The 23537-nt window shown below is 43.8% G+C and overlaps 2 protein-coding genes across 5 annotated transcripts; both read right to left on the reverse strand.

Annotated features, from left to right (window-relative positions):
* Positions 1-1298: 1298 nt before the first annotated feature.
* Positions 1299-10444, reverse strand: cacng6b (calcium channel, voltage-dependent, gamma subunit 6b). Of its 2 annotated transcripts, none has more exons than XM_086155680.1 (5): positions 10277-10444; positions 8344-8880; positions 3446-3520; positions 2965-3102; positions 1299-2727 (listed from the first exon to the last, which is right to left on the reverse strand). In XM_086155680.1, exons 2-5 carry the CDS (start codon positions 8690-8692, stop codon positions 2507-2509), a joined length of 783 nt encoding a protein of 260 aa, XP_086011806.1. In that variant the 5' UTR covers positions 8693-8880; positions 10277-10444; the 3' UTR covers positions 1299-2506. The 2 variants fall into 2 exon arrangements, with proteins under 2 accessions (XP_086011806.1, XP_086011805.1); XM_086155679.1 differs by having other exon boundaries at positions 2949-3102; positions 10277-10379.
* A 5744-nt stretch (positions 10445-16188) lies between these two features.
* Positions 16189-22648, reverse strand: u2af2a (U2 small nuclear RNA auxiliary factor 2a). 3 transcript variants are annotated; one of them, XM_086155682.1, is made up of 12 exons: positions 22038-22648; positions 21011-21152; positions 19243-19278; positions 18813-18916; positions 18577-18728; positions 18367-18483; positions 18136-18274; positions 17910-17989; positions 17706-17828; positions 17531-17617; positions 16871-17119; positions 16189-16437 (listed from the first exon to the last, which is right to left on the reverse strand). In XM_086155682.1, exons 1-12 carry the CDS (start codon positions 22084-22086, stop codon positions 16303-16305), a joined length of 1413 nt encoding a protein of 470 aa, XP_086011808.1. In that variant the 5' UTR covers positions 22087-22648; the 3' UTR covers positions 16189-16302. The 3 variants fall into 3 exon arrangements, with proteins under 3 accessions (XP_086011808.1, XP_086011807.1, XP_086011809.1); XM_086155681.1 differs by having other exon boundaries at positions 18118-18274; XM_086155683.1 differs by lacking the exon at positions 19243-19278.
* Positions 22649-23537: the final 889 nt, after the last annotated feature.

Genomic DNA, 23537 nt, shown 5'->3' on the forward strand with positions numbered 1-23537 from the left:
TTCCTTCCAGATGACACACCAAGTACTCTCCTACCTGTCTCCCTGATAACACTAGCTGTAGTTGCCCAATCATGTAGAAGCTCTCCCTGACCACTCAGAGCCTTTCTCAACTCCTCCCTGAAAACCATGCAACACTCCTCCCTTTTCAGCTTCCACCACTTTGTCTTCTGCGCTGCCTTAGTCCTCTTCATCTTCCTTGTCACCAGTCATCCTACCAACCAGCATGCTATGCTCTCTGGCTACACTCTCACCTACAACTACTTTCCAGTCACTGATCTCTTTCAGGTTACCTCGTCTATTCAAGATGTAGTCTACTTGTGTGCTCCTACCTCCGCTCTTATAAGTTACCCGATGTTCTTGTCTTTTCTGGAAAAAAGTGTTCACCCCAGGATTTCCATCCTTTTTACAAAGTCTACCACCATCTGTCCCTCTGCGTTCCTATCCTGTATACCAAATCTGCCCATCACTTCTTCATCCCCTCTATTGCCTGCACCAACATTCCCATTGGAGTCTGCACCAATCACCACTCTCATCTCTGGGGATATTCTGCATCACTTCAGCTAACTCATTGCAGAACTTCTCCTTCTCCTCAAACTCACGTCCCACCTGCTGGGCATAGCCACTAACAACATTGAGCATCACACCTTGACAGCTGAGCGGACCAGGTTAAACCCCGCCTCTCTTCGCCTTCACTTGCACTTTAAAAACTCAAACCAGGTCACAAAGACTAAGGGGGGCTTTTACTTTACGGGCAGATCAAGGCGACAGGAAGTGACAGGAAGTGACAGGAAGTGACAGCGGCAGTGGTTCCAGCTCATGACAACAGGTTTGTGTACCGATGGGACCTCCCGGGGCTTCATGGGTCCTTCAGACGCATGGAGTGAAGCAACATTGAACGGGGAGAATAAAAACAAAAATAAGAGATTTTAAAACAGAAACACTTTTACAGAAGGTGAGATTTTATTTTCACAGTAAAGCAAAAAAGCGGGAAAAAAAAAACATAAAACAACGAACAGGAAATTATGCCCTCCCCTCCCCCCCCATCACCTGCTGCTTTGGTTCAGTCCAGGTTGCTCACAGCTCCAACAGGAGTGAATGATGACCAAGTTTCAAACGTCACAGTGACATCATTGGTGTTGACATAACACACACACAGAAACACACGCACACACACACACGCATTGTAAACAACATCCACTTTAACTGACTTGGATTAAACCAAACCAGCAATTTTGGAAACAAGTTATTCGGCTCCAAATCACACTACTAAAGAAAAAAACAAGAATAATAAATTCATATTTTTATTATTTATTTTATTTTATTTTATTTTATTTTATTTTATTTTATTTTATAAGGCCACTGCATTTCAGGCTGGGATACAGACCCTTGTAAACATTTTGTTTTGTTTTATGCAAAAAAAGAAAAAAATGAAATCTGGTAAATGCAAATTCTATAATTCCGGACAGACACAGAAACACGACAGTGGCGCATCAAGAATGCCAGTTTGACTCATACACGCAACCTTTTCTGCACCGATCAAACTGCGGGGAGACACCGCCTTCGTACGTCGCGCCGCTCCTCGTATCTGATTAAGACCTAGATTTTACTTTTTATTAAATTTCATTTGTTTACCGGAAGATAAAGATGCCTCTTTCTCCTGTGTGTGTGAGCCAGGGAGCCGGCTACGAGCCGGTTAGCTACGCTTAGCACGTGTGCACAATCACCAGGCCTGCCTCCATCACACCTCTCACACACACACACAGTCGGTGGATTGCGTCTCTCAAAATGCAACAAAGAGATTAAAATAAAGCCGAAGCGTCAAGCTCGTGATGATAATTCATGAGAAAATATATAATTCTCTGAGCTAGACAAGAAGAGCTGACTCGTCTTAAAACGACTGTTTTTTGAATGGAATTTGGCGCATTTCCATGCATCAGCATAAATGTTGGCAACCGGCTTCCTCTGTGCTGCAGTGAAGATGTGGACTCCAGCCTCAGCTAGCTTAGCTTTATTAACATACGGAGTGTTTAGCATATGAAATCTACCACTGTCAAAAGTCCTTAAAACACACATTCCCATGCTCCAAAACTCATTCGCCAAACTCCTTTGAGAAATCCATCATTTTAAACGCATTCAGGTCGATGCCTCGCACTCAGATGTGACAAAGCAATCATTCTTACGACGCGGTGCTTTTGTTTCACCTCGGCATCGTCTTGATCAATTTATTGTGATTAGAAATCCTGCTGAGCCTAGATTTTTTTTTTTTTCTCCTCCCCCCCAGTGAAAGCCTCCAGCATGACTCAGCAGTTTTTCACTTTTGAAAATTAACAACTCCGCTGGATAAGGAAGGAGTCAAAGCGGGCCCACAAGAGAGTATGGGTTAACTGTGCTAAAAAAACTAGTGAGGAGGCTCTTGGTGTCCAGTCCAAACAATCCTGCTAACATAGAAAAATAAAAGTTTTGTAAGAAGTTGGCATGTTCCTTTAAACTTTGGAATTTTCAAGTGCTAGGTTCCCCGGTTCTTGTACGGCAGGCATCGCCGCCAGGTGCCAAACGGGAGCGCGATGGCGGCGAAAAGGACGCCGCCAAAGATGAGGACGGCGCCTGCGGAGCCCGCGCACGCCGCCGACCAGGACAGCTGGTGGTGCAGGGCATCGGCGGGGCCGCCGGACAGCGGCGCCACCACCGACCTGTGGAAGACCAGGACCGAGAGCAGGACCAGGACCCCTGGACAACGCGGGAAAAAAAACCACCTTCGTCAGCAGCTTGGTTCTCACCATCACCATGGCGACAGCAAACCTTCATCCGACAAGGAAACGACTAATCCTCCTGCTGGATAAACGTCCGATGTTTATATTCTTAGCCGCGCACTGCTAAACGCCCTGTGGCACTCAATCTAAAATCACGGACTACAAAGATGGCAGACATGCTAGCTATGCTATGCTAACCTGACGCCGTCCTCACCGGACAGGATGAAGCAGAAGGACGCCGGCTTGATGAAGAAGAAGACCTCCTTGCTGAGCGACATGGTGACGCAGATTGAGCCCGTCGCCATCATCGCCAGGCTCATCAGGGCCAGCACCACCGCTGCCAGGCTCAGTTCTGGGAGATTTGAATTAATGAAAATACACATTTTAATTTCCATTTAGAATATTGTACATTTTGGGTGATTTTAGTTTTTTTTTGGGGGGGGGGGGCGTTGACTTTTTTATAAAAATTGTATTTTTTTTTTTTATCCACGTGTCACTTTTATTGTTTCTTTTAAATCTGTATTTTGTGTACATGTCTGTACGTGTCCTTGAGTGCCGAGTAAAGCACCTTAAATAAAATGCAACGTAATGTAATGTGTGTGTGTGTGTGTGTGTGTGTGTGTGTGTGTGTGAGGCGGAGGGGTGACATAATGGCAGCCTGAGTTTATGTTTGTTTGCTCCAGAAAACATCTCACCCGCGTCCGTCGTCTTCTTGAAAATGACAGCATTTTCCCCGGATGTGAAAAATTTGAAGTAGGTGCAGTTTGTTTCTGATGATGAAAAGAACACAAACACACACACACACACATACACACACACACACACAAAGTGAATGGTGACATTTAGGGGTTCATAAAAAAAATTACACAAATATAAAAGTGGGGGATGATGGTAATGATGGCTATGGGCCGCAGTTACTCCTCCCAGCCACTAGATGGCGCCAGCACAAACAAGCTGGCTTCGCTGCCTGAAAATGAAACCAAAAACTGGGCGAAAGGGAAACGGCGGGGCCTCCGCCAAGCGGGTCAGTGACGGAAACCGTGGCAGGGGGGAAGTTCTGCAACAGAAGGCGAGAACGTGGGGTTTCTACGTGGACGCCGTTCGGGAGCAACGACCTCCATCCGAACAGGAAGGCCTTGAAGGCATCACGGTTCCCGAGAACCAAATGGAGTGGAGTGGGGCTGGCAGTTTTATGAAAATGCCGCAGATGTGTTGAGACTCACACACACACATATACACACGTGCACACGCACACACGTGCACATACACACTCACTCCAGTGGATGGCTGCAGGTCGTGTGTGATGTGCCTCCTGTGCATCCATGCACTCGGTCCTTCCAGGCATCATTCCTATTTATATCTAAGCACGTGCACGCACGCATACACACACACACACACACACACACACACACACACACACACACACACACACACACACTTCTCAGCACTGCACATATGGCGCCGCCAGAAAGGGTGAGAGACGGTGAGAAACACTGCGAGTCAAAAGCGGGAGGGGAGGCCGAGGGGGGGGAGGAAGAAGAGGGGACGGAGGATGGAGATGAGGAAGACGAGCAGGAGGAGGGGTGAGAGGAAGAAGAAGAGGAAGAAAAAGAAGAAGAAGAAGAAGAAGAAGAAGAAGGAGAGGAAGAAGAAGAAGAAGAAGAGTCGGGATGAAGGGGGATGGGGGGAGAAAGAGGGGAGCCACAGATGGAAAAGGACTTGAATGGGAGGAAGGGGGATGTCAAGGATGTGTGTGTGTGTGTGTGTGTGTGTGTGTGTGTGTGTGTGTTGGTTCGTTAATACTGCATCGGACACACACACCCCCGTCTCTGTCCGTCCCCTCCCCGCTATATTTAGACTAAAACTGTGAAGTGGCCACATTCCACTCGGCTTCACGAGCACATAGTGACGACTTTCACCCACTGAATGTGACATGCTGCTTCTCACACATACACACACACACACATACAAACATACAGACACACGCACGCACACAAGAACACACACTCACACACAAACACTCAGAGCCTTGACACACTTGTAACCCGTGCCATCAGTATGTTGAGCATTCTTTAATTTAATTTAATTTAATTTAATTTAACTTAATTTTATTTTATTTTATTTTATTTTATTTTATTTTATTTTATTTTATTTTATCTTATTTTATTTTATTTTATTTTATTTTAAAATGGCAGCAAATTTGTTTTCAACAGTTTGATTTCTGACTTTTAGAGGATTTTTTCTTACTTAGTTTTAATTAACATGGAAAAATAGGTATTGTTATTATCTATTTTTCATTTTTGGTCAAATTATCGCAAATCTGTTGAATTCTTTTTTTTTGAGCAGTTTATGGCTGATTTAAAAACAGATCTTAAAAATGTCTCTATAATATGTCTTTATCACAGTGAATTTGCGAATATTATGTTAGGTGTTACTTGTTTTTTGATTTCTTTTTGGCTCTTTTTAAAGTTACTGTTATTTTTGGTAAGTTTTACAGAAATATTTCACTGAGGTGTCCTTCCCCATTACATTTTTTTTTTCAATTTCAATTTTTTCCAATTTTTTGAATAATCTTATGAATTTCTTTCTAGATTGTTGATTTTTTGAGATGTAATTTCAAACAGACTTTTCACCTGGATTTCCTTCCCTGTATTGCCATTTTTTAAACTTGTTTTTTTAACTGCCTTATGAATTTCTCTCATTTGTTTATTTTCATTTAATAGCAAGTAATGGCTGATATATATATATATATATTACTATAGATATCCCACCTGTGAGTTATTGCCATCTTTTTACATTTTTTCAAATAATCTTTTGAATGTCTTTCTCACTTGTTGATTTTTTTAGAATTTCATTTATGGCTGATTTTTTTTTTTTTTTAATTCCCCAACCCAGGGAATTAAGCCAATTTTTATTTTTTGGTAAGTTTCACAAAGACTTTTCACTGAGATTTCCTCTCCCTGATTTATTTCCAAACTTTTACCATTTTTTTATATTATCTCGTGAATTTCTTTCTCACTTGTTGATTTTTTGAAATGTAATTTCCCAGGACGTGAGCCAATTTTTACTTTTAATAAATTTAACAGAGACATTTTACCTGGATGTCCTTCCCTTTAATGCCTTTTTTTTAACATATTTTTAAAATAAGCTCATGAATTTCTGTCTTATTTGTTGATTTTTTGAATAGCAGCTAATGGCTGATATATATAATTTTATTACAGATGTCCCACCTGTGAGTTATTGCCTTTTTTTAACATTTTTTCAAATAATCTTTTGAATGTCCTTCTCACTTAACTTTTTTTACTCCCCACCGCAGGACTTGAGATTTTCTTTATTTTTTTGGTAAGTTTGACAAACACTTTTTGCTGAGATTTCCTTCCCTAAATTAATTTCCACGTTTTTACCATATTTTCAAAATAATCTCGTGAATTTCTTACTCACTTGTTGATTTTTTTAAATGTAATTTCCCAAGACGTGAGCCAATTTGTAATTTTGGTAAATTTAACAGAGACTTTTTCCCTGGATGTCCTTCCCTTTAATGCCATTTTTTTTTACATATTTTTTAAATAAGCTCATGAATTTCTGTCTCATTTGTTGATTTTTTTTTTTTTGAATAGCAGCTAATGACTGATATACTGTATATATATATATATATATATATATATATATATATATTATCTTTTAATATTTTTTTTATTTTAGATGTCCCTCATGTGAGTTATTGCAATTTTCTTTACATTTTTTTAAATAATCTTTTGAATGTCTTTCTCACTTGATTTTTTTTTAACTCCCCACCCGAGGACCTGTATAATTTTTCACACGCACTTTTTGCAGAGATTTCCGTCCCCAAATTAATTTCCATATTTTTACCATATTTTTGAAATACTCTCAAGAAATTCTTTCTCACTCGTTGATTTTTTGAAATAGAATTAATGGCTGATTTTTATGTCTTTTTTCGTTTCCCTGCCGTCGCTGCCGGGACGAGAGCCAGGAGCAGACGAACGGGGGATGTGAGAAGCAGGCGAGAGAGAAACAGTTGTGTTCGGGTCCCAAACGCTGCCATCTGTGTGGGGACGGTGGCGACGGCGGCCAACGGTTCGAGGAGCAGACTGTCGGTGCCGAGCAGCTGATCCCGTCCTTATGGAGGAAAATATGTCTCATTTGGAACCGACAGGCACAAGACGGAAATGATGTAGAAATAAGAAAACAGTTTTTAAAGTCAATGCACTCAAATTATGATTTTCTTTTCAATTTTATTTTTTTATTTTTTATAGATATGTATCATGTTTCCCCTTTTTTATGTATATTAGATGACTGTTATGGATAAATCAATAATATTTTCTATTCTTAATTTATATTAGAATTCATAATTTTTTCTCTTTTTTTTACTCATATCATATTATTGCGTTACATAAATAATATTTTCTCAATTCTATTTTTATATTTGATTTATATTATAGATAAATATATTATATTTTCTCTTTTTTATGTTTATATTGTTAAAATTTATATTGAAAAATAATGATAGTGATTAAAAAATAAATAAATTGGATTAGTTTAAAAAGCAAAGTTTTAGAAAGAAAGGAAAAACATCCAGGCAACCATTCAAAATAGAGTGAAACACTATGACAAAACTAAATCTTGAAAAAGTAGAAATAAATTACTGTGTAGTTACAGACCAGCAAGATTAATAATCCCACAAAATTCTTAAACATGAAAAAGTTATTTGAATGAAAGTCAAATGAATGAAAAAGGATTATTTCAATACTTTTTTTCATAGCAACTCATCTATTTTTCATTTCTTTCATTTTTTGATGGTATCCCTTTTATTTTGAAATTCTAATTAAAAAAAATCGACTATTTCAATAATTTCTACGGGTTTAAAATCAAAAATAAATGTATTTAATTAAATTAATTAAATCATTCATTTAAGAAGATGTTGGTGTCCCCAGATAGCAGTTTTTGAGGAACCCAAGTATGGTTTCATTCATTCATTCATTCATTCATTGCCTTGCAGTCAGGCACAACCTCAGCTTTCATTGGCCCACTCGACAGCCAATCATAGGGGAGCTTACTGAGACGTGCAGCAATTCACTCACTCATTCACACGAGATATAAAATATTCACACATTCATATAGACATACAGAGAGCCACTCTTTCTTTTTTAAATCACCGAAATGGCTGTGACGCCATTTCAAATATTTCCAGAAAAATGAGAAAATGAAACTAAAATTTTAACAATTCATAGAAAAATGTCTAAAAGAAAAAGGAGGAAATGATGTTAGAATCAAATTAAAAATCAATCAATCAGTGAAAAAAAAAGAAATCTTAAAAATATTTGAAAAAAAATCATAAATGGAAAAGACTGGAAAGAAAGATGGTAAGATTGGAAAGATAGAAAGACAAAAATAAAGAAATAAAGACGAGAATGATTAGAAGGAAAGAAAGAAAAAGAACAGACAGGAAAGAGTGGAAGTAAAGAAAGAAAGAAAGATTGGAAAAAAAATTGAAAAGTAAAAAAACAAAAAACAAAGAAAGCCTTGAACCGTGAGGGGGCGGAGCCTTGAACCGTGAGGGGGCGGAGCCTCTCACCTGCAGGCAGGTGTGCGGGGCCACAGCGCTCCGTTTCCGGATGGACGTCGGCGACCCTCAGCGTGCGCACGCAGCCCTTCCACAGGCCGTAGTGAACCATCTGGCAGGTGCGGTTCCCCCCGAGGCTCCTGGGCTGCGCCGCCTCCGCCCAGAACTCGGTGCCCACGCCGAGCACCGTCAGCGTCACGCCCACCAGGGACACCAAGAACGCCAGCTTGATCTTCCCGTCCTGGCCGTCGCTGATCTTGTGGCTCCGCCTCTGACCGCGACCGCCCTTGGCTCCGGCGCCGGCGCCCGCCACCCCGATACGACCCTCCTCGTCCTGCTGCACGAAGAAGTTGGTCCACATGGTGATGGGGGGGGGCGGGAATCACAAAAGGTCAAGTGGATGAAAGAGGAGAGGAAGAACTGGGAACGATGGAGGAAAGGACCAGGAGGACCAGGAGGACCAGGAGGATCAGGAGGATCTGGAGGACCAGGAGGATCAGGAGGATCTGGAGGACCAGGGGGACCACAGTATGCGTTCCATCCAGTCGTCTGAAACCAAGAGCACAAATCAACATATCTCAAAAGAAAAAAAAAAATCTTCAAAACTTTCTTCTTTTTTTTTTTTTTTTTTTCAGAAATTCACAATTTATGTCCCATTTTTTCAGAAATTTGCTTTCAAATTTTTTGGAATTTATTATATTTATTTATTCTATTTTATTCATTTACTTATCATATTTATGGAATTTATTTCTATTTTTTCCAGAAGTTTTAATTTCATTTTCAGGAATTCACTACCACCTTATTACCATATTATGATTTATTGTCAGATTTTCAGGATTTTTGGTCCCCATTGTCAGGAATGTATTTATTCCAAATTTTAGTCATTTGTTTTCTCATTTTCAGGGATTTAATTTCAAGCATCCAGAAATTCAATGTCAAATTTCAGACCCTTTTCTTTCTACTTGTCAAGAATGTATTTTGGTAATTTTCAAGAAAGATGTTATCAGATTTTCAGGGAATTATTTTACCAGTGTTTTCCTTTCATTTTCATTTTTCTTGTGAATGAAAAACTAATTTTGATTAACTTTTATTTTTTTGGATTCATTGATGATCTGAGGAACAACAAATCAGGAACGGCAGTGCTTCCACCTGTCATTGGCGGGGACGATCGGAGGAAATTAAAATAAACAAAATACAAAAAACACAAATTGGAGGATTCTGGGAGGGAGCAGGAAGTGACCTCGAGATTTGTTTGTAAACAAGGAGGAAGAAGAACATGAAAAAATAGACATTCTCAGAGGATACATAGATGGATATATATTTTCCTTTACATCACTGTGAATTCAAAGGTTATTCAAATCAAATTCATGTCTATTTCAAGTGAAGTCATTTTTAACACATAAATAGTTTATTCTGGATTTGATCAAACACCTCTTTATCTTGGTGACTATTTTTTTATCATAAATTTGTTGTCGGGTTAGCTCAGTGTAATAACAGTGTAATAACAGTGTACTAATGGTGTAATAGCATTTTTAGACAATTTGGTAAGAGTGTGGCGAATATCCATTTATTTATTTCCGTATTGCTTTAAGTTTCATTTATATGTTATTTCTTATCTTCGATCTTCTCATTTCACAAACGTTGCCCTCCGTCCTCGCACGTGGACGCCGGACTCAAAGCCGCCTTGCCTTGCCTTTTTTTTTTCTCTACTTGTAGCCTTGAATCGAAACAGCGACGTGAAATTCGAACACCCTTGGGTGACGCTCGCGAGGTTTCCGGACGCTGCCGAGACATCGGAACAATCGTCGCTATCCGTTGGAGGCCGGCGGGCTCCGGACAAACACAACAAGTGCGGGGGGCAAGTGCGGGGTCATGTGACAAGCAGGGGGTGGCGGCAAATGAAAGAAGCGACAGGTGAACGAACGCAATAGAAACGGGATCTGACCTGTTCGGCTGCTTGTCGTTCGCCGCGGCGGGACCGGACGCCTGCAGCTCGGAGGAGCCGCCAGTGCGGCCCAGGCGAGGGGGGAGGGAAGGGGGGAGTCCGGGGGAAGGGGGAGTCCGAAAGGGGGAGGAGGTGCAAAGAGGGGGCGGGGGAGGGGGGGCGCTGCCCGCCGGGCGGCTGCTGTCCGCCGTAATGGTGTTAAAATGAACGGCGAGGGACGGCGTCAGGTTGACCCCGCCGCGGGGACACGGCGTCGCTCCTCCTCCTCCCCACGGGGATCAACACCTTAATATCATTAAAAAAATAATCATTCTTTTAATGGTACGATTATTATTTTTTACGTGTATTTTTTTATTTTATCTATTTTGTAATTTTTTAATCGTTCGATTTTTTTGGTTTTATTTATTTGTCTATTTTCACCCTTTCGTCACTCATATTTATTAGTTTTTTTTACCGTTTCTTTTAATCTGTATTTTGCCTCACCTTTAAATAAAGCATTAATAATTGTACGCGTAACAAACGGACAACATTTATTATATATATAACAAATGAAGAACAAGTAAATAATAAAATAAACACCATGTTTGTCGGCTGTCGTCACGGTAACACTGACAAACCCGTTGTCCCCGTATGAGGACACCTGTGTGTGTTTGTGAAAGTACTTCATGAAATACTCATTAAGGAAAAGCCGCTGGGGCCCCCTGGTGGCCATGGGGCCCGACCAGCTGTTGGCCTCGGGGGGGGGGGGGCAACAACCCGTTGCCATGATTACCGCAACCATGTGTGTGTGTGTGTGTGTGTCTATTTTAGAAGGCCACCTGTTAACGACATAAAGTGTTTACGTGGGGGGGGTCGTATTTTACCGCCTGGGGGGGGCAGTGTCTTCTTCGTAGGACGTCTCCAGTGAGACCCCATGACGTCAAGCCCATCCTGGTGTCGGTGGCACCGGCCAATCACAGCTGCCGTTGGGGGAAGAGGGGCGGGGTTTAACCCGGAAGGGCCGCCTGTCAATCACAGACATCAAACCATTCACTGCTGCGCATTTTGGAGTCTTCAGGGAATCTCCTGACTGTTTTTGGACTGAAGACAGAAAACATGGACAGAACCTGGGCAGGAAAACGTGGAGGAAACCCATGCAGTCGCCAGGAGAACACGGAGAACCCAGGGAAGATGCACATGGGGAGAACCTTGGCAGGAGATCATGGAAAACATGGACAACCTAGGCAGGAGAAAACAGAGAGTGCAGACGGGGAGGTGGAGTCGTCCTCCCCGTCCATGTATAATTTAAACCACCTTAACATTTCATATAAAACCGCCATAAATTATACAAAATGAGGTCGTCATGGCGACGCAGTGGTCAGTGACATCTCCTCCACAAGAAGGCTGCTGGTTCTACTCTGACAGTTTCCCTGACAGGGCAGGAGAGGCAGAGAATGAGTGGATGAACGAATGAACGACTTCATTAATTCATTAATATTGCCTGAATAAACCATAAATGATCATTTATATGAATTGATTTTCATTCGCACCTGCTTTGCTGAAAGCCCATAAACACTCAGGATAAGTGTGTGCATGTGTGTGTGTGTGTGTGTGTGTTTTCTGAAACCGAGGACGACGAGGGTGAAGGGCGCCTGGTTGCCGCCGGCGCTGACAGGCAATAAACGACGTCCACATGGCGAGCAGCCCGACCTCCGTGAGGCCCTGGGGGTTGTCGCCCAACAAAGTTTTTTATTTAGATTCAAACCTGACACTTTGTTTTCCGTTTCTGTAAAGAAAAAGCTTCTGTTTATTTTAGGGTCATTTATGGAACGATATACTTGGAAAAATGTTAACATACGCTATAAAACACACAACAGATCCTAATACACTTACTAGAAACACTGACAGATAACACATGCAAACACAATCATACACACATAATGCTAACTGCTAATACACTCATAAAGGCAGATCCAGATGCTGGCGTACGGGAATACACTCATGAACGATACAAAAATACACTTACAGATATGTAGGGAAGCTAAAAGACACAAACACAGTCATTCACACTTGATGCTAACTGCTAATACACTCATAAAGAGGGAACCAGATGCTAAGACACAGAAATGCATTCATAAACAACATAAAACACAGGATTACACTTGTAAAAACACCAATGGATGCCAACAACTGGCAGCACTCACTTGCAAAAGATAACAAGCTTAAACACACACCAGATGCTAATACGAAATGTACTCATATAGAAAGAACCACATGCTAACAAATGTAAAAACACTCAAAAACATGGAAACACGCAAGCATACTCATACATGCGCTAACAGATACTAACACAAGCTAACAAACCCATAAACACACAAGATGCTTACCTGTAAACACGCGAATGCAATCATATAGAAACAACTAGATACGAATTATGTGAAAGCACCCAAAAACAGCACAAAAAAACACAAGCATACTCATACATGTGCTAACAGATGCTAACACATGCTAAAAAACTTGTTCATACATCAGATACTTGGGCAAAAATGTGCTAATGTACTCATATAGACAGAATTAGATGCTAACATACAAAAATACACACTTACAAAACACAAAGACACACGGGCACAATCTGCACATCTGGGTATATTAACACAAGCTAACACATGCTAACAAGCAGAGACCGATATGTTGTAAAATGTATAAAGACGTTACAAAAATATAAATTGTCCTCACATGGAGACAATGAGTGTATTTCATGGAGTTCAATTGAAAAGAGGCTATGGATTATTATTTATAAAGTAGTTTCCTGCAGATTTTTTTTTTTCTTTTTTGTGATTTTGCCACGAGTTAATTTCTCCATGTGATTGGTTTTTATTTCTTTTTATGAATTTGCTACTATGAGTGAATTTCTCAATTTTTATCAGACATTTGCTCATTTTAAGCAATTTAATGTCATTACCTCATTACAAGAAATGGCTTATTAATACATTACATATACACGATCATGAAATCATGAATACATTATTGTGCCCCCCCCATGCATTACAACAACCTGCATTTCGAAGTAGCTGCCGCTAGGGGGCGCTAATTCACGCTACATCGGGAGCGTCGCTGCGGCGGAACGCTCAATGGTTGATGGTGCTTGTGAGTGTGTGAATGTGCGTCTGTGTGTGTGTGTGTGTGTGTGTGTGTGTGTGTGTGTGTGTGTGCTGCAAGAATGGGGGGGCATCCTCCCGTGGATGTGCCTTCAGATGACTTCATAATCCGGGTTACATGCGGCCTAGCTGGGGGCGGTTTTTCTTTTTTTTAGCTGCAGTGTGCAGATGGGTGGGTGGGGAGGGCAGTATAGAGCTGACACAGGAAATCACTTCATTTGTCCATTTCATGCAAGAGCCATCCCGCTGAGGAGGTCCATGCTGGACGATGCCCTGGCGACCGTGTTAGTGCTAAACGTCCACCGGCCTGCACCAGAAGACCCACATCAACTGGGGCGCTTTGACTTTGGGTCAAAGGCGGCGACGCTCCTATGCGGATTCATAATTCTATGCATATTTAATGATAAGTAAATGTATGTGCGAATAAATATTGATGTATGCGTTTGCGTCATTATCACTTCAGAACCGACAAAGCTTCTCGGATGGAGGTGAATGAGTTATCATGAGTTATGCATAAACGCTCTTCATCTAAAATAGATATATTTTATGAACTGATGAGCATCTGGTTGTTTGAATATAGTAACATTGATTTAATCTAGAAATTCTGGCAAAAAAAAAGACATAGGGTTTAAATGTATGGAATATTATAGATAATGTGTTATATAAACTTGCAGACGCGTTTGCTGTTTAATAAGCCGTGACATGGCGCCCTCTTGTGGCCAAGAATTGGAATTACACTCCTCGGGTACTTCCGCGTTCCTGAAAAGAACCCGGATGTGGCCTTTCCGGGTCAAGCATTGGGCTGCAGTGAAGTTTACACAATTTGAAATTTACTTTCTTGGCCATTTTTGCAGGGTGTTTTCTATAAAATTCTGATTAAATACAGATTTCCGTTTTTTTTAGCTCATTTATTCCCCTCCATTTAAATGTTATTTTCCAAAAACATGTATTCGTAACTCAGTGACGACCTTATTTCCTCTTAAATCTCATGTTTTTTATGTTGGGATATTTCACAGCGGGTTCAGGTTTAAACACCTTGGCAGCAACAACAAAGACATTTGAGTTAATTCTTACAGAAAATATATGCAAACAATAACACACTTAAAATTCAGGATTATTGACAAACGATAATCATGTTTTTATTGGTAAATATTGATAAAGACATAAAAAGGGACGACCGTGTGTGTTTGTGTGTGTGTGTGAGCGAGTGTGAAATGTTTATCTTGACAAAATGTAAGCAGGGCCGCTCTGAGGTCAGCGAGACAAAACCCACGGAAAAGAAAAAACGGCATTGTGTAAATTCAGTTTTTAATCAACATCTGAAAACAAATTGGGACAAACGAAAGACCATTTCTGCGTTTTCTTTTTTTTTATAAACTAAAATGTTTTTTTTTTAATTTTATTTTTCAGCTTGGATTTCATTTCATTGTTTTCCAGAGATAAAGAAAAAAAAACAGGGAAAAAAAATGAAACGAAAGAAATTAACTGACACAGTAACACACACACACACACACACAAAAAGAATCTGGAAAGTAGTGGGGGGGGGAATTTGAGGAGGGTTACGTCTGAAGGATTGTCGTGGACACCACGTCTTCAGCCAACTGACCTAAGAGTACTAAAAGAGAGCCGGCGGGCAGGATGTGAGGAAGAGGAGAGGAAAGCCTCGGCGAAACGTATCTTATTGTGGAAAAGGTTTTGGAAGAGATTTAAGATAGAAAAAAAAAACATGATTTTTTTTTTTTTAATGTGTATTCGATGCTTTGTTTTGGGGGGTGGGTGGTAGGGAGCAGTGGTCGGATTCCCAGTCTCAAATGTCTGAGAGGTTGGCCCCCCGCATTTGCTATCTGCAGGGGTGGAAAAAAAACACATCGGAAGGAGGGGCGGGCCTTCACGTTCACAGCGAGAGAAACGTGGAACGTTTAAGGCTTTTTGGTTTCGGAAGAGAAAAGAATCCCAATAAATACGCCTTTTTTAACGTTTTGTTTTTTTTTCCCTTCGGTCACGCCTGAGGCGACCCGTTGTCACAACGGTCACAAAGGCTTCGCGCGTCCGCTTGGCGAGCGAGCGGGCGGCGAAGACAGATGAACGTCTGGACACGAGGAATATCCGCCGGGGTGACCTCTCGCCTCGAAGGCCGGTGAAGCTACGTGGATGACGGGTGACATTCAGAGTCCGATTGGACACTTGGGAGGAGGAAGAGCAGTGGGAGCAGTAGTCTTGATCAGAATGAAGAAACAGGACAAAAAGGAAGGGGGGAGGGGGCGGGGGTTCCTCTCGTCTCTTTCAAGAAGAAGAGGACGACGACTCGGCTAAACTCGCGGGAATTACAGTAATAACTCTAATAAATGGTCAAACAGAAGGCGCCCTCCTCTTCCTCTCCACCTCCCTCACACCTGTTTGTCTGGTTGGTTTCCTTCCTTGTATTTGGAATGGCCCAAGTCCATTCAAATAAAACCCTGCCGCCCCCCACCAACGCCACCCTTCGACAACCCCTTCTGACAAAGTATAAAAATGGCTGACCCCTGACCCCCCCAGATCAGTTATTACACACATTTCTCAGAAAAAAAAGAAAAAAAAAAGTCTCGTGACCCTCCCATCTTGTGACAGCCTCGTCCCGACCCCCCCAATACGGTTGTTATGGACTTAACGCCCCCCCTTCCCCTACCCCTCTAAAAGTCCACTTCTGTGTTTTTAACCTTTCAGAGATTCTCAATGTTACAATGGACACGAGCAAAAAAAAAAAAAAAAAAAAAAAAAAAGAAAATGTCAGCTCTCTTGAATTCAGACTTTTTAATGGGCTGACCCCCTCCCCCCGCCCACCCCCCCAAGAAACAGACAGGACCCCCCCGCGCCACTCCGGAAAACCCCGGGATGCTCGTCTCGCCTCCTCTACCAGAAGTCCCGGCGGTGATATGCATCTGGATCGCAGTATTTGGTCACCACCACCCTGTTGGCGAACTTCCTTCCTGTCAGCCCCTGCATGGCCTTCTGGGAGTCAAACACCGACATGAACTCCACGAAGATCTGGGTGAGGGGATGGGGGTGGGGAGGGGCAACATGCACGGTGAGCGTGACAGCGGCAGGTGGACGACAACATACCGACAGAAACAAAACTCTTAGGATAAAACTGTTAAGAGTAAAGAAAGCTGCTTCACTTCCAGGCAAACGCTTTGAATTCAGAGCCAAGATGGCGGCCCGGTGTCTACGCTGACCCGATGTAACACAGGAAGCCTTTGAGACGAGAAACCGTGCTGTGGTCACGTGACCGTAAAAACCTCTTTCACATTGGTAAATAAAAGGAGTTGCTAATAATTCACTAATGATGCAGCACGATCGAGCAACACGTTGCCACTGCCATCGAATCTGTCACTTTTTTGTTGGCGAAAATCATCTTGCGCCTCACAAAACCGAATTCTGACACACTAACCCCTTGCACTAACATGGGTCGGCTTCCTACCTTTCCGGTCCCGGGGACCTCCAGTCCGTCCACGGGCCTGGGGATCTCGATGCTCTTCACCTGGCCGTACTTGCTGCACTCGTCTCGGACATCCTCCACAATCTCCTCGTACTCCTCGTCATCCAGCAGCTCCTCGGGGGCCACCATGTTCATCAGGCACAGCACCTCGGTGGGCAGCCCCCCCATCTGGGTCACCGAGCTGTTCAGGCCCGGCACCTGCAGCGTCACCGGGGTCTGGTTTATACTGGTCTGCGGGGGGAGAAGAAGGAGGTATGTTTTAATTTGCAACTGGAGCGGCCAGTCTGAGCAACATCTTCATGATCTCGATCTCGAGTCAAGGTGGTTGATCCCTTAATATGACCTCAAACTCTTATTTAGCAATAATTATGGACCGCGAGATCATCCAGAAAGGGGCGATATCAGCTCCAGGCTGATCTCGGGCTATCTGTGGAGCCGCTCTATTGACGGACTGAACCGGGCGGAGGCTCGATCAATCACGGCAGGGCCTCCCTGGAAGGGCATCAGTAAGAGAATGGCATCCGTAGAAGGGACAGATGAGCCTCGTGTGGCGGCACGGGAGTGGGATACTGCAGTTTCAAAACGAGCGTCCGGCCGGCCGGCCCCACCTCCCTCCCCTTCATGGGCCTCCTGGATGCTCACCAAAGTAGCGTTCTTGGATCCCACGCTGGCCCGCTGCACCAGGAGCTTCTTGTCTCCCAGTTGCATGCCATTCAGGCCGGCGATCGCCTGCAAAAAGACATGTCGGGGAACGTTACTGACCAACTGTCGCCCGGATAGCCGCCGCCTGAACGTCTGCCGGGACCCAGGGAGTCACCTGATCGTTGAGATTGACGTCCACGTATTCGCAAAAGGCATATCCTTTGGACAGCCCTGTGGCACTGTCCTTCACCAGGTTGAAGGCCTTCAGGGGGCCGAACGACGTCAGCAGCTCTTTCACCTGTCAATCAAACCAACGGGCCAATCAGAACACGGCGTCGCCCTTGTGACGTATGCAGTTTTAAAATCCCCGGCAATCGACCTGGTCGTCGTTCAGGTAGTTGGGCAAACCGCCGATGAAGAGCTTGTGGGCTGAGTCGGGCACCACCGTGGACACCACACCTGCACAAAAGGGGGGATTGGGGGTGCGACACGACAACACTGAGGCACGCAAAAGGCTGCACGCTCCCGCACAGAATGGATGCCAAATGATTGATGAATTTCTGCCAACAGTATTGAGAGTTAAAAACCATTAAGTGGCTGTGTACCAGGCACATAGACACTGGGGTTCTCGCTCATGCCCGGCAGCGGCTGGTAGTCATGGGGACGGCGGATCTTAAGACTCTGGCCTTGAAAGATGATGCCGTCAAAAGCCATTGCCTGTGTGGTTTCATCCACCGAGCGAAACTGGACAGAGCGTGACAAGGTTATTCAGCTTGATGGAGGGGGGGGGGGGGCGGTCTCGTGGGGGGAGAAGAACACAGCTGCGAAGGTCTCACCTCGAGGAAGGCAAAATTCTTATCCTGGTTTATCTGAACGGCAAGAACGGGGTTCCCAGGCGCCTGGGTGAGACCACCCAGGCGCATCTGGGCATTGAAGAAGTCCATCATGGACTCCTGAAAGCACATGACACAAATACAGAAGCCTGGTTCATCATTGCACTACGGTCGACCAACCAGCATCCAAGCATGGCCTCTCCTCCCGCTCACCTCTGTGATGCCAAAGGGGATGTTCCCCACGTACAGTCGACGGGCCTGTCGGGTCATCTGGCTGCCCACGACAGGCACCGGGGTGGGGGTGACGGCGAGGCCGTCCGGAGTCATAGTGGGCAGGAGGGCTGTGGCTGGAATCTGACCTGCAGCTACTCGGCAAAGGAGACAAGAGGCATCCAGATGAGGGCTGTCTTCTCACCTCTGAAATCACGAAGCGGCGGCGGCAGCATTACCTTGCATGGCTTTGTACTGCATGGGAGTGATGTGCTCAAAACCAGGTGGTGGGACATCCCAGTACTTCTTCACCTTCTTCTTCTTCTCGCGGTGCGGAGAGCGGCTGTCGAGCAAAGAGAGGAGAGGCGGGCGTCAGGAAGTTAAGAGACAAATAAAAGATGAAACCCAATGTGCATGTTAAGTGAAATCTATTCATAGCTCAGAACTGAAATAGATTCCATGACGGGCCAAAAAAAATAAATAGATAAACAAACATCTGAGTGGATTTACATGAATTTGAATACGATAGATACTTGAAGGAGCAGTTTCCAGAACAACAGTAGCAGAGACCCTCCCCATGTACTAAGAGTCAAGCTAGAGAACCCGAAGCGGGTCGTGTAGAGGTAGCAGTCGTGCACAAACCAGCCTGGTGTTAGTTTCTGTTATTACCTTCCAGCATTGTCCTGGGGGAAGCTGGATGGTGAGCTGAAATGACATTGGAAGGGTTTCACATTTCTCTCAAATCACTTTATAACATTTTTTTTTTTCTACAACGGTTTCGACCGCCCCAAACACACACACACGCGCACAGACATAAACATACACACACACATATTGAAACACGAGATGACCCAGCTGTCTGTTTTCTAGAGGGATCCAGAAGGTCCCGCCGGGTCCGTCGTGAATGTTCAAACTGATTTCTGGTGAGAACAAATAAAAACAGGCAGCTTTGAGCCGGGGGCTCGCTCCTGACACGTGGTCGAGCGCTCCCGAGGCGGGTCACATCAGAGGGAGACCCATGGCGCTGGGACGCAGAGGTCATGTCCGACAGGGGAGACATACACGTGTGTGTGTGTGTGTGTGTGTGTGTGTGTGTGTGTGTGTCAGACATCCCTGCCAGTGTGTGATTCATAAGTATGGACCCAAAACAATGAGATCTAAAGGTTCTGACACCGGGACACTTCCCTCAACTTTACACCTCTGCATCATCAGCCACCACTGCAGTAGCTCAGGTTCCTCTTCAACTTGAACCCAAATATTACTGATGGGGGAAACAGGCTATTTGAAAATTGCCCTTTGTTCTCTTTTACAGATTGATGAAGAATCTGGTTTTTTTTTTTTGTTTTAATTGTTAAACGAAGACTCCAGTGGTTTGTCCAAAAGCTCCTCCGATGAGAAGAGAATTGTTCCAATCTAATGTCTCTCAGGCTTGTCACTCAAACATCACCCGGAATATAATTTGGCTGCAAACACAGAGGAGATTCCGCTTGTGTCTGCTGAACGGCGTGGCTTCGTTTTAGACTCCAGGTCCGGGCTGAGAGTGTAAACAAATATTATCCTATGGCCTAGGAGCAGAGGGCAGCCATGTTTTTGCAACCCCTCCCCGCAAGATGCGGGTGAGCCGTACCGTTACCACGGGAAAACAAATATTTTTCCGCCGGTCGAGAGCTACATCCGGTGTGGTTTAATGTGTTTGCTCATCAAACGGGAATGATGGATCAGGAAGTGCGGGAACTCAAAGAGCAGAGTGCGAGAGAAAAAAAACACTGGAGTGCAAAACCAATAATCCCTCTAATTGATCTGAATAATGAATACCCACATAACTAAATGTCAACTTCGTTCTTACTAGCTGGCTTAGACCTCAAAGTCTTGTTGGTTTGATGCACCACACATCTACTTTACAGTGCTATCTGAATTTAACCCTGTTTAACAAATTGAACGGCCCATATATATAAGTGAGGGTTTGGCTGCTGTCCCAGCAGGAGTACGTGAATGAATGACACCAGAAGAGATGTGGGGCCACAAAGGGAGAGGCATCATTTGCAATGGATGCAGGTGAAAGATGTAACAGTGCAAACAGCTCCTGGGCCGGGAGGGGTGGGGGGTGGGGGTCAATGGCTGCGGGTATACCCGGAAATTTACATTCACCCCATTAAAAATGTAGCATCTTTGCATTTTCAGTGATGGGGAATAATTAGTGTCACCGATGTCATCTTACCCCAGATTTGTATCAAGTTTACTCCCGTGGATAATATCTGCCGGTGTACACATTTTCAGCAGACACTTTCATGGCACTAGTCTCTTCGGCACCACATGGGATCAAAATATATATACACCAGAAATGGGTCACGAAATTGCAGCCAATACTGTTGTGGGCCGGGAAGTTTTTTTTCTTCAGCTTGTTGGTCCGGGGCGTAGATGTCCAGGTGGTACCAACCTGCGTCTGTGTCTGCGCTCCTTACTGTCTCCACGCCGGTCCCTGCTGCGTCTGTCCCGGTCTCTACTCCTCCGCTTTCGGTCTCTGCTGCGGCTGCGGGAAGAGGAGCGACGGTGGTGCCGGTTCTCTTTGTCCCTTTCAGCTGATTGGGAGAGGGGGTGGAGAGGTGGGGACAGGAGGAGCGACATTTAGCGCAACACCATCCAGGTGGCATATGACAACAGTGAAAATACTGCATACAATATAAATACACAGTAATACAAAACATGCTATAGTAATTGCATTTCATGTCAATGTACTGCAGGTGAATGATAATAGCATGTAACGTGGTTAATACTACACCATCAAATCATATCGTTTATTAAAATAAAATAAGTTTTAACACAGGGGGTTCTCATTTAATTATGGACAAAAGTGCAGTTTAAAAACAGACCACGACGTCCAAGTAAGGACATTTATGGAAGATATTAAACATCACCTAGGTGCTAGGCGTTAAGGTAAATGTAGGTTAAACTGAGATTAACGTAGTTTCGAAGTGGCTGGGGAGGTGGGGGTAGCAGGCCCAGATCGAAAACATGTCATGAATTTATTTGAAATAAGGGAATTATTTGGATTTTAAATGTTGCCCGGGAAGCTAACGCTAATTTTGTGATGAATAAAATGCTAAACGTCCTAATCACAGCTCCCTGTTGACAGAGCGGTAACGTTAACCCCGCTATAGACTGAACCACATTTTAGCAAACAATGGGAGTCACGTTTAAGGCAATAAGGCCACATTTAATTTACGTCTTTTCACGTACAATATTAAAGTCACAAACATTACCAAGCAAACACTGTTTGACACGGGTCACCGTGAATTACCAAGCCACGGTAACAGCAAGGGCACATCGCGTAGTATCCCCGTGGCTAGCAGGCAACGTTTCAGTAAATAGACCTATCCGCGGCTAGGTGGCACGATGGCGGCAATTCCTACCTAAAAGCCGCGGCGTCGACTTCAAGTGCCGACCGGGAAGGACGGCTCACTTACCTTGTTTGTTTTCGGAGAGCTGCCTTTCGAATTCGTCGAAGTCCGACATCTCTGTGGGCTGCAGGCTACAACACTCTCCGCGACTGCGTTTCTCGGTCTAACGGCGGCTAGCAGCGGGCTAGCAAGGCAGCGCTTCAAAAAAAAAAACCCGTTTGCTAACGCAGCTCAAAATGAAAGCTAGCTTTGTGGAAACGGCCCGCGAGACGCCGAAACTATGAACAACTGCAGGACCGCACAAGCATTAGCAGTGTAGTATCACTGGGGTGTGCACGCCGCGGAAGTAGTCATTTGTAGAAGGGGGAAGAGGAAAAAAAAAGAAAACGTGTTCGCATGGGGATTAGCCTGCTAACGTTAGCTTTCGAGCCGTGTAGCAAAGTCCAAAAAGAACGGGCCTCCCGCTAACACCTAGTGTGGCGGTAGCTCGCTCGCTAACACAATAGCCGAATGAATGAGACCCCTTCCCCGCGACGGATACCGATCCCAGCTCGTCTCCGGCCCGCAAGACGCAGTCCTTTGGCTTTCCAAGCCAAATTTATACGCACTCGAATGTCCTCGGTTTATTGAAAACAATGGAAGGTACCAATATGCCCGCTTTTTTTTGCTCCGTCTCCGAGATACTCCGTGACACCGGAAGTTGATAGGTGACACGCTTCCGGCCAGTGGAAGGGGACTCATTTCAATAACGGCGTCTACTGAAAAGCCCCACTGATTGGGGAGGTTTGAATGATTAAATTATTCATATTTTTATTATTTTCCGTTAGTAAATTCATACCGTTAATAACTAAACAAATTCAAATAGGGTTCCCGTTTATCTGTGGCCTTTTAAGTACATTTTAACAGTTTTAAAGACAGATCTCAGGTTCCTAAAAAAAAGACTACTTCTTCAGATCAACCGCATGAAGAATAAAATAGAGTCATCCAGAGATGTCGCTTGAAACATTTCGAGTCTTGAAATATTTTGTCTTTTTGTGTGTTTTTCTACATCAACAGGTGAATGACAGGCCTCGTTTTTCCCAGTGAGTCGACCAGGGATTTTCTTTTCATTTTAACTGGAACAGAGATCTGACCATTGAACCAGACATTTGTATTGTAATGAATACAATATGATTAATAATTATATTAAAATCAAACAAAATTATACCGACCAATGACCACGGAGAACCTACCTCACTTTATGTCCTTCAAGGAAACAATAAACGAAGCTGTGTTCATGTGTTTTAATATAAGGAATTTCATTATTTCACTTGTACCAATATAAATACGACACACTATCATACACGATGCAACACGTCCATCTGTTTAAAAAAATCAAGAGTTGTGACGAGGCTTCCGCTCCGCAACCCCCCAAACAGTCAGACAGCAACTGTTTTACATGCACTCCAGGCAAAAGTCAACCGAAGGAGGCCACGGCGGCTCCTACCGGGGAGCCAGCCGCCGGGGGTAGGGGACAAACAAAACCCCCCAAAAAACTGCATTTGATTAATCTCCATTGCTTCGGCA

The sequence above is a fragment of the Fistularia commersonii genome, chromosome 11 (genome assembly GCF_037954325.1).
Source record: "Fistularia commersonii isolate RoL2024-O1a breed Wild chromosome 11, RoL_Fcom_v1.0, whole genome shotgun sequence".
Classification (NCBI taxonomy): Eukaryota; Metazoa; Chordata; class Actinopteri; order Syngnathiformes; family Fistulariidae; genus Fistularia; species Fistularia commersonii.